We start from the raw sequence: 8839 nt of genomic DNA, 5'->3' as shown, positions 1-8839 counted from the left end.
TTGGCTCAGGTCATGATCCCAGGGTCCTGGGATTGAGCCCCGCATCGGGCTCTCTGCTCAGTAGGGAGCCTGCTTCCCCCTCTCTTCATTCTCTACCTCTCTGCCTACTTGTGATCTGTCAAATAAATAAATAAAACTTTTTTTTTTTTTTTTTTTTTTGTCGGAGTGAGCACAGGCAGACAGAGTGGCAGACAGAGGCAGAAAGAGAAGCAGGCTTCCTGCTGAGCAAGGAGCCCGGTGCGGGACTTGATCCCAGGATGCTGGGATCATGACCTGAGCCGAAAGCAAGCCGCCTAACCAACTGAGTAACCCAGGCATCCCAATAAATAAATCTTTTTTTTTTTAAATATTTTATTTATTTATTTGACAGAGAGAGATCACAAGTAGACAGAGAGGCAGGCAGAGAGAGAGGAGGAAGCAGGCTCCCCGCTGAGCAGAGAGCCCGATGTGGGACTCGATCTCAGGACCCTGAGATCATGACCTGAGCCGAAGGCAGCGGCTTAACCCACTGAGCCACCCAGGCGCCCTAAATCTTTTTTTTTTTTTTATATAAGAAAAGTATATCTCAAATATTTTATGGAGCACAATTCTTGGAAACGCCGATTCTAATTTAACTGAGTGTTTATTATTGTTATTTGCTAAAATTGGCCAGCCTTATTGGATGGGGCCCTTCGAATTTAGGAGGACTGTGTCACTTCTTCTGGGCATCTACCCTCCAGAAAGGAGGAGAGGAGCCGCATCACCAGGACAAGAACAATCACTGTGCATATCCACACACATTTTGGGACCTGTATCAACGTTCAACCAGAGAAACGAAGAGCGTACATTTACTTTTTGAGGCACAATGCCATCTCTCCAAAGATCTAAAAGACAAAGGTAACACTGGGTTCCTGGGAGAAAGGGGGCCGGGTTGCCAGGAGGAAGAGGTGGGAGGAAAAGGCGTCCCTGCGCAGTCTACAATGCACAGTGTGACTTTGAACCAAAGGTATTGCTCGTTAGAAAGTTTCCACTAAGGTAGTGAAAGGGGTTAGAAATCCATATCAAACAGCAACACAATACGCCGAGGAACAGGACATCGTGATTTCTGGTTGCGCATGGTAGGGTGCACGAACTCTCTCTGTGAGGCACCGGGGCTTTCCAGAGAAAGGGACCCTAGTAAGGCCGGTGCTGCGGGATCTGCTCGGCTCCGAGCTCCGCAGGGCACTGGGCACAGGAGCACCCGAGGCTGGAGGACGAGGAGCGAGCAAACCCACGGGATCTGCTGACACCGAGCTGGTTCGAAACCCTCATTTCCACGTGGCCTTAAGGACCCATGTGCTCATCAGCATATCTGTTCTGGGTTTTGTACAGGAAGTCCAGCCCCTGTTGCATGAGTCAAGAGCCAGTAGGAAGCAGAGCGCGTGGAGGGACACAAAGCGAGGTTGCTGGATACAACATCGAACCAGAGGAGCACTGGGTCACACCGCGGTGCGGTGAATCTGGAAAACAGTGTCTGAACTGCCTGGAAAGGCGCTCCCTGATTGTGCCGTCCCTTTATCCTTCGAAAGGAACTTGGGGTTCTGGCCCACCTACCAGAGCCTGACTCTTGGAATGTCTCCCCACCGCCAGCCAGGGCAGGGGCCCTCCGCCCCTCCCCCGCCACAGAATGTCATGAGGTCATGCATTCTCACCCTGTTTAGATTCAAACTTTCCTGGCCTTGGCTTGGGTCTTGAGTGTCTCTCCTGCAGCAGCTCACCGTGTGGGGCCCGGACCTGACTTTTGTCACTGTGGAGGCTGCCAGGCGGCAGCGTCCTCTGCCTGTGCGGATGGCTTTCCAAGGAGGTGAGTCTTGGGCTTGGGTTGGACGTGTCAGGGGCCAGGCCACCCCTGAAGCCCTTGGGATTCAAATGTGACACCGGCCAGGGGCACTTGGGTGGCGTTAGGTAGAGGAAGGGAGCGCACTGGGCCCCCAGGGACAGCGGCCTGGGGGCTGAGAGGCTGGGAGTCTGCAGAAACCTGCTAGGACGTTGGGCAGGGGCTCCTTGGAGGTGGGTCGGGCCCTGTCGGGGGAAACGCCCTGTGTGTGGGGAGAAAGGATGGCGGCAGTCTCGCCGATTCTCTCCGGGGACACACGCCTCCTTGGGCACGGGGCAGGGAGAGGTGGGAGTGTGTCATGAGGGCGGCACAGGCCGGTCTTAGCCAGAACGTCGTTCCATGGGACTGTGTGCGGCCCAGTGTGCAATGGCGTGTCCTGCCCGAGACCTGGGCCGGTGGTCACTCTGAGCCCACGTGCCCCCAGGCCTCATAGGCCTTGTCTTGGATTCGGCAGGGTCGTGGCACCAGGTGGCCTCAAGGTAGGGTTCGGGCTCTTCAGCTGCTCTGGGTCGCTCCCCTCTTGAGGAATCGCAGTTCCCACCTGCTTCCTCTTGTCCTGTGTTCTGGGCTGCTGACCCAGGCTGGCCCTGTGTCCAGGGTGTGTGGATGGATCTGAGACGGGCTTACCGCAGGGTTTGGGGGGAGCTTTCCTGGCAGAGATCCAGGTCAAGTGTTCTTGTTCGGTTGTGCCGGGCGGGGGAGTAGAGGGTGGGATTCGCCGGGAGCCTCGAGGACCGGAAGGCTGGCGGGAGTTGGGCCCGATCGGTTCAGACGCTGTCTGTTCACAGGGCCCCTACAGGTGCCTAGGATGGACCTTGCAGAAGGTCTCCAGCGGCCAGGGAGGCTGCTGAGGCCATTTCCCACAGGTCAGGGCTCCACCCAGACCCGAGTCTTGGGAGGCCGCCCGTGAGGCTGGAGAGTCGTGTGGGGGGGGTCCGTGGCTGGTTCTCAGAGGCAGTGCTGGCCCAACGGCCTCTGCTGGGCTGACAGGATGACGTGCTGGGAGGGGCCGGGGCGGGAGTTCCCTGCGGGAGGCCAGAGCATGGAAATGACTCTGGGACACTGGCAAACTGCACCTTTGGCTGTGATGCCCCTCACGCGAAGCCACGGGATTCACTGCTCTGCTCCGGGGGACTAAGGGATCCCGGGTCCTCCCTCCCGGCTGCGGATTCTCTGACCCCATCAGGCCCTTTCCTTCTGTCCACAGCATGTGCAGTGCCGGGACGCCATGTGGCCACGGACCCGGGAGCCTCCCTGTCTGCTTTCATGGCACGGCCCTTCCCCCCACCCCCTGCCGGCGCCCCCCACCGGCCACTCTGGGGCCAGCACCCGCCGCCCCTCCTGACCCCGCCATTCCCTCCTGGTGGCCCCCTGGTGCTGCCAGCTTTCTCCAGGACTCCGCTGGTGGCAGGAGAGGCTGGCCTTGGCCCCAGTGGGACTGGGACCTGCAATGTCACTGTGCAGGTCAGGTCAGAACAGGGGTGCTCCGTGACCCCCCAGACTCAGACCATCGTCCTCACTCCGGCCCCCCTCAGCTGGAGTGCTCCAGGGGCCCTCGGTGGGGGTGCTGCGTGTCCCGCACCCATCTTCGTGACAGCCTCTGCGGTGGAGACCAGCATGCCTGCCTCGGCCCGTGGGGGCTCCCAGGCCGGCAAGGGAGGCTTGGCCCCAAGCCTTCCACCTCCGGCTCAGCCCCCAGTCGTGCAGCTGACCACCGTCGTGCCCCCAGTCAACGCCAGGCCACAGCCTCACGGAGCTTCCAGGAGCCGGACCACGGCCTCGCCCCAGGACTCCTGTAACCCCAAGAGTGTTTATGAGAACTTCAGGCGCTGGCAGCGCTTCAAGTCGCTGGCCCGGAGACACCTCCCGCACAGCCCCGACGCAGAAGCTCTCTCCTGCTTTCTCATGTGAGTGGCCTCGGCTCTCCCTCAGCCCTCACGCAGGCCCACCTTGGGGCGCGCACACAGGGCGGTGATGTAGGGCCGCTGGGAGGAAGGTCGGGGCCGGGACCCTGCTCTAGGAAGGCACTTTCCGGTCCAGGACACCTGTCAGTCACGCATCTCAACTAACACTGGGGCGGTGTGTGTGTGTGTGGGGGGGGTTGTCCAGCCAACCTGTACCTTGCAGAGACATCACGGTGACAGTCGCTGGGGACTCACAGGCAGATAGGGTCCGGGTGTCAGAGGAGCGGCTGTGGTTTGGGTGCCGCACTCTTGGTCATCCTGTCTCCATGCAACCCGGGCCTGGGGCATCTCACGGCCAGGGGACCAGCCCAGCAGAGGAGACTTGGGACTTGCAGGGCCAGCAGAGGTCCTGTGCGGGCCCCACCCTCGCTGTCCCAGAGGATCCCTCAGAACTGGAGGGGAGGGAGCAGAGGTGGTGTAGGGGTGAGGGTGGGGGATCCTTCCTGCGGAGCTCTGACCGGGCAGGCCTGGCCTTGGCATCTGGGGTCCCTCCTGAACACGGGGTGATGGCATTTCCTGCAGAGGCTGGACTCATTGCTGGGCACCTTGATGTCCGGGAATATTATTACAAGAGGCAGAGTCCAGAAGGACTGACTTCCCAGGCCACCCCGTCCCTGCTCCTGTCAGTGGACAGTCAGCCTGGTGCCCGGAGCCCAGGGCTGGTGTGGTGGGAGGCGGTGACCGTGGTGGTGGTGAAGGTTGACTTGCACACCCCGACACCCCCTGTCACCTGCCAGCACTCGTTCATGCTGGGTGGGGGACACGGGCTCCAGAGGATCCGGGGAAGGCTGGGGGTGACCGGACTGCAGCCGGCCCCTGACCCCGACGCCTTACAGCCCGGTGCTACGGACCCTGGCGCGCCTGAAGCCCAAGATGACGCTGGAAGAGGGAGTGCGGCGGGCCGTGCAGGAGTGGCAGAGCAAAAGCAACTTTGACCGCTTCATCTACTACGAGATGGCGGGAAAGTAAGTCAGGTTCTCTGGCCCGGGGCTCTTGGGCGAGTGGGCCGGGGGCAGGGTCTGGCTATGCTGATGCTCGCTTGTCCCAGAGGGCCACCCTCCCCACCTCCCTGGCGGTTCCAGCTTCCCTTGCTCTGGACCCACCCCTAGGTCCGCCAGAAGGTCTCAGGACGGGGTTGGGGATCCTGAGGCCTCCTCGCCTGGGGTCGGACTCCCTCCGACTCAACTCCCTGAGGGGGTGGTGGAGGCGATGCGCCGGACAGCCCGCCTGCCTCCTCCTTGGTGGCCGGGGCCACGGCCCTCCCTCCAAGGCCCCGCCTCTCCCGGTCCCTCAACCTGCTGCTGGCCCTGCTGGCTCCAGGGCTGGGCCCCCTCCTCAGTGCGGCCTGGGCCTCCTCACCCCCAGGTTCATGGAATTCGAGATGGAGGAGGAGATGCAGATGCGGAAGTTACAGTGGGTGAAGGTGGCGCAGGGCCTGCCTCCCCCAGCGCCCCCGAAGCCTGAACGGCGGGGGCCCCCAGCCGCGGAAGCGGGCCCGCAGCCAGGTAAGGCCCCCACATCCCCATGACCGCGGGTGGCCAATGGCTGTGGGGGCCAGGGAAAGGCCTCTGTCCCTGGGTCGTGACTGCTCCCACAAGGGGACATTGGTCGTTTGACCAGATCAGCCGGGGGTCTCAGCTGCCCTTTGTCAGGACGGGTATTGACCTGGTGAATTTCTTGACTCCTCGCCCCACGCCTGTCAGAGGACCTGGCACCAAGTGGGAAGTGGGCTGTGGGGAGTGGGCTGTGGGGAGACCCCTGGAGGATCAGGGGGTCCGCCCTTGCTCACGTGGCTGGCTGTGAGACACTCCTCCTCCCCGCTCTGCCAGTCCCACGGTGCCCATAGCTTCCGGTGGCCCTGACCCAGACCCCAGGAACATCAGTGTGCCCCTAACACTGCCCTCCCGATGCTCTGCCCGAGCCGCTCACGCCTCCTCCCTCCTTCTCGCTCTGCCTCAGCGTGCGTGCCCAGGAAGGCGGGTTCCAGGGCCCAGCCCTCCCGCCTGCAGCCACACCGACCCCTGCGGCGCCGGCAGACCAAGGCGCCCAAGGAGATCCCTGCAGAGGCTGTGAGAGAGTACGTGGACATCATGGAGGGGCTGCTGGGGCCTGGCCGCTCAGCCCCGGGGGGCCCGGCAGGTGAATGGGGAGAGGACGGAAAGGAGCCACAGCAGGACGAGGCCGCGACCTCCCCGGACCCGGGTCTCCTGAGCTACATTGACGAGCTGTGTTCCCAGGAAGACTTCATCACCAAGGTGCGCTGGCCCGCAGCCTGGTGTCTGGAAGATTCCAGGGACTGGCACTCCAACGCCCAGTTCGGGGCTTAGCCCAGGCCTTTGGCATTAAGCGCTTTCCTTGTTCCTGGGCTGTGTGCGCATGTGTGCGTGCATCCTTGTGTACCTGCCCACGTGCGTGCAGGCATGTGTGTATACTGCTGTGCGCGCAGACGTGCTACACACGTGGACGTGTGTGCACACATGCCCAAGCATCGTGTTTGTGTGTTCCTGTGTGTTTGTGCATGTGCATACCCATGCGTGTGTGCATAGAGGCCTGTGCGTGTGGATTTGTGCCTTGTGTGGATGTCTTTGTGTATGTCTGCATGTGGTCCTGTGTGTCCGCTCACGTGTGTGTCGGCCTAGGGGTATGTCCTTTGGTGTCTGAGAGTGCACGTATGTTTTGGCGGGGGGGGTGTGTGTGTGCATGTCCAGGTTTTGTCTCTCTGTGTACACATATGTGTGAATGTGTGTGTGTCTGCACACATGCATGTCTGTGTGTGTGTGTGAGAGAGAGAGAGAGAGGCCAGTGACTGTAACGTGAAAACTTCTCCCACCGTCTGGAGAAGGATGGGTATGTCTTCACTTTTCCGCATTTCCTGCCGACCCTCCTGGCTCACAGGGGGCTCCCTGCCAAGTCTGGCCCCAGCCTCTTTCCTCTGTCCCAGGTGGAGGCAGTCATCCACCCCAGCTTCCTGGCGGAATTGCTGTCCTCGGAACCACAGCTGGACCTCCTGGCCCTGGCTGAGAAACTGGAGCAGGAGGACGGGCTCAGCCCCGCAGAGGTGAGCCCGGGGAAGGACGGGCTCCAGGCAAGCTGCGGGATGCAGGGGACCCAGGCGATGCAGGGGGAGGGAGTGGGGTCCCAGGTGAGCCCGAGGAGGGGACCCAAAACAGAGACCCACATGACTCTGTCCCCCTTTGCTTCTTGTGAATCACAGCACTGGGGAGGCCAGCGTCGGGGAGGCACAGAGCAGAGAATGGGAATGGAAGATGGGCAGCCTGGGACGGGAGGGAGGGAGGGACTAGGGGGATGTCAGCAGAGCCACAGCCTCGTGGGTCACCCTCCCTGCCTCCCCCGGTGCCACCGTCCCATGCCCCCGTCTCACTGGCCTATGCTGGCCAGTCACTGTCCCCTCTTTCCTCAGCTGGTGGAGAAAAGACTGGCGGCCTTGAATACGGAGGAGGGTGTGCAGGCACCGCCACGTCTCTGCACGGCCCGGTCGGGCCCCAGTGCTGAGCACGAGACCGGTCCCGGGATGGGGCTGGGGGTCAGCGACAAAGCCTGCCCAGCAGACACCGACGGCCAAGACCTTCAGAGGCATGGCCGAGCACAGAAACAATTGTCGGGGCCCGGAGCCTTTGCTCTCTGTCCCGGACGACAGGAGGCCCCTGCACCCAGGGCCCGACGGGTCCCCGCCCCTCCGGAGGGGCAAAGGTGCGCCGCCCCTGGACCGGGCCCCAGAGATGCCCCGCTTCTCAGAGAGGCCCCTCCTGCTAGGGACACTCGAGGGCTGGTGGATGGGTCCAGTGAGGACGAGGAGGAGCTCCCCAGCCTGGCCTTCCTCCTGGCCTCTCAGCACAGGCTGCTGCCCTGGAGGCTCTCCCAGAGTCCCGCTCCTGCCTCAGTCATCCCCAGCCCTGGCGGTTGGGGGCCGCAGGGGGCTCCACGGGCCCCCTCTCCTCAGAGAATAGGCCTCGGTCCGGCCACCGCCCCAGCTACAAAGTCCAGGAAGCGGGCTCTGTGTGAGGGTCCTGCCTCTGTGGCAAAGATGCCCCTGCCTGGGGCCAACCTCAGGGTGTCTGGGAGGCCGGCCTTGGCTGTGGGGCTGGTTCACCCCTCACAGCCTGCAAAGAGAAGGCGTGACTCCTCGGTCACAGGGAGGAGAAGGAAGCGTCACTGCAGCCAGTAGGGAGAAGTGGGCCTGCTCTCCAGGGCCGGCACACCCCGGGGCCCCCCAAGGAGCCTAGGGGGTCCTTCTCATCCTGGTGCTAATCCTGGCTGTGGGAGGGAGGGGGGCGAGCGAGGGGGAGAAGGAGGGAGGGAGGGAGGGAGGCCATGACTGTGGGGGTGGGGTGGCTGTAGCCCATTGAGGCACCGTGTGTAAATGGGGAATAAAGTTAAGTTTTCCGTTAACGCTCTGGGCCACTTCTTCCTACTGGCGTGTCGGCTGCCACCGGCGTGTGGGCTCCCCATCCCACGGGATGGAAGAGCCTGAGGGGCTTCCTGGGGCTCCCGTCACCATCCGGATCCCTGAACGTCCAGGGATGGGGAGCCCTCTGCACCACGACCGTTTTTGAGAATGAAGTCTGCAGACAGCCCCATCTTCCGGAGCACCGTGGGCTCTGGGCGGCCTGGGGACCGGGGCGGCCCTGTCAGTCAGCCTTGCGCGTTTGGCTGCAGAGCCTCCTCGTGCTCCCCTAGGATGAGATCCAGCAGTGGGGCCTGGAGTTCTGGGGAATCTCTTGGAGACAGGAGCATTCCTATCACCACTGATGACAGTGCTGTGCCTTTGGAGGGCACCCGGGAAGCTCGGGCTCCCGTGGCCACCCTTCCGTGCCTGCACGTTTGTTCTTCATTCAGAGATGCGTGGGTCCCACAGGCCGCGGTGCCCTGGGCGGGAAGAGGAGAGCAGCCAGCTTGTGGGGTCCTGGCCATGGCGCCCCAGTGCCCCCACACATGGCGCTCGCCCGGCGGCTGATAATGGGCAGGCTCTGCCTGTGTCCACGCCTCCATTCATCATCCA

The 8839-nt window shown here is 62.5% G+C and overlaps 1 protein-coding gene across 2 annotated transcripts; it reads left to right on the top strand.

Moving 5' to 3' along the window:
* Positions 1-607: 607 nt before the first annotated feature.
* LOC309845842 (NUT family member 2G-like) lies at positions 608-8410 on the top strand. 2 transcript variants are annotated; one of them, XM_082694194.1, is made up of 8 exons: positions 608-876; positions 1680-1822; positions 3063-3762; positions 4656-4784; positions 5185-5324; positions 5779-6074; positions 6761-6877; positions 7241-8410. In XM_082694194.1, exons 2-8 carry the CDS (start codon positions 1807-1809, stop codon positions 8003-8005), a joined length of 2163 nt encoding a protein of 720 aa, XP_082550320.1. In that variant the 5' UTR covers positions 608-876; positions 1680-1806; the 3' UTR covers positions 8006-8410. The 2 variants fall into 2 exon arrangements, with proteins under 2 accessions (XP_082550320.1, XP_082550321.1); XM_082694195.1 differs by lacking the exon at positions 608-876 and having other exon boundaries at positions 1395-1822.
* Positions 8411-8839: the final 429 nt, after the last annotated feature.

The sequence above is a fragment of the Mustela nivalis genome (genome assembly GCF_964662115.1).
Source record: "Mustela nivalis genome assembly, chromosome: 13".
NCBI classification, from domain to species: domain Eukaryota; kingdom Metazoa; phylum Chordata; class Mammalia; order Carnivora; family Mustelidae; genus Mustela; species Mustela nivalis.
The sequence above is the reverse complement of the archived record's forward strand: the minus strand, read 5'-3'. Positions and strand labels throughout refer to the sequence as shown.

Coding starts and splice junctions, on each gene's coding strand:
- LOC309845842 (XM_082694194.1), top strand. Junction 4,785..5,184: donor TACTACGAGATGGCGGGAAA/GTAAGTCAGGTT, acceptor CCTCACCCCCAG/GTTCATGGAATTCGAGATGG. Junction 6,878..7,240: donor ACGGGCTCAGCCCCGCAGAG/GTGAGCCCGGGG, acceptor CTCTTTCCTCAG/CTGGTGGAGAAAAGACTGGC.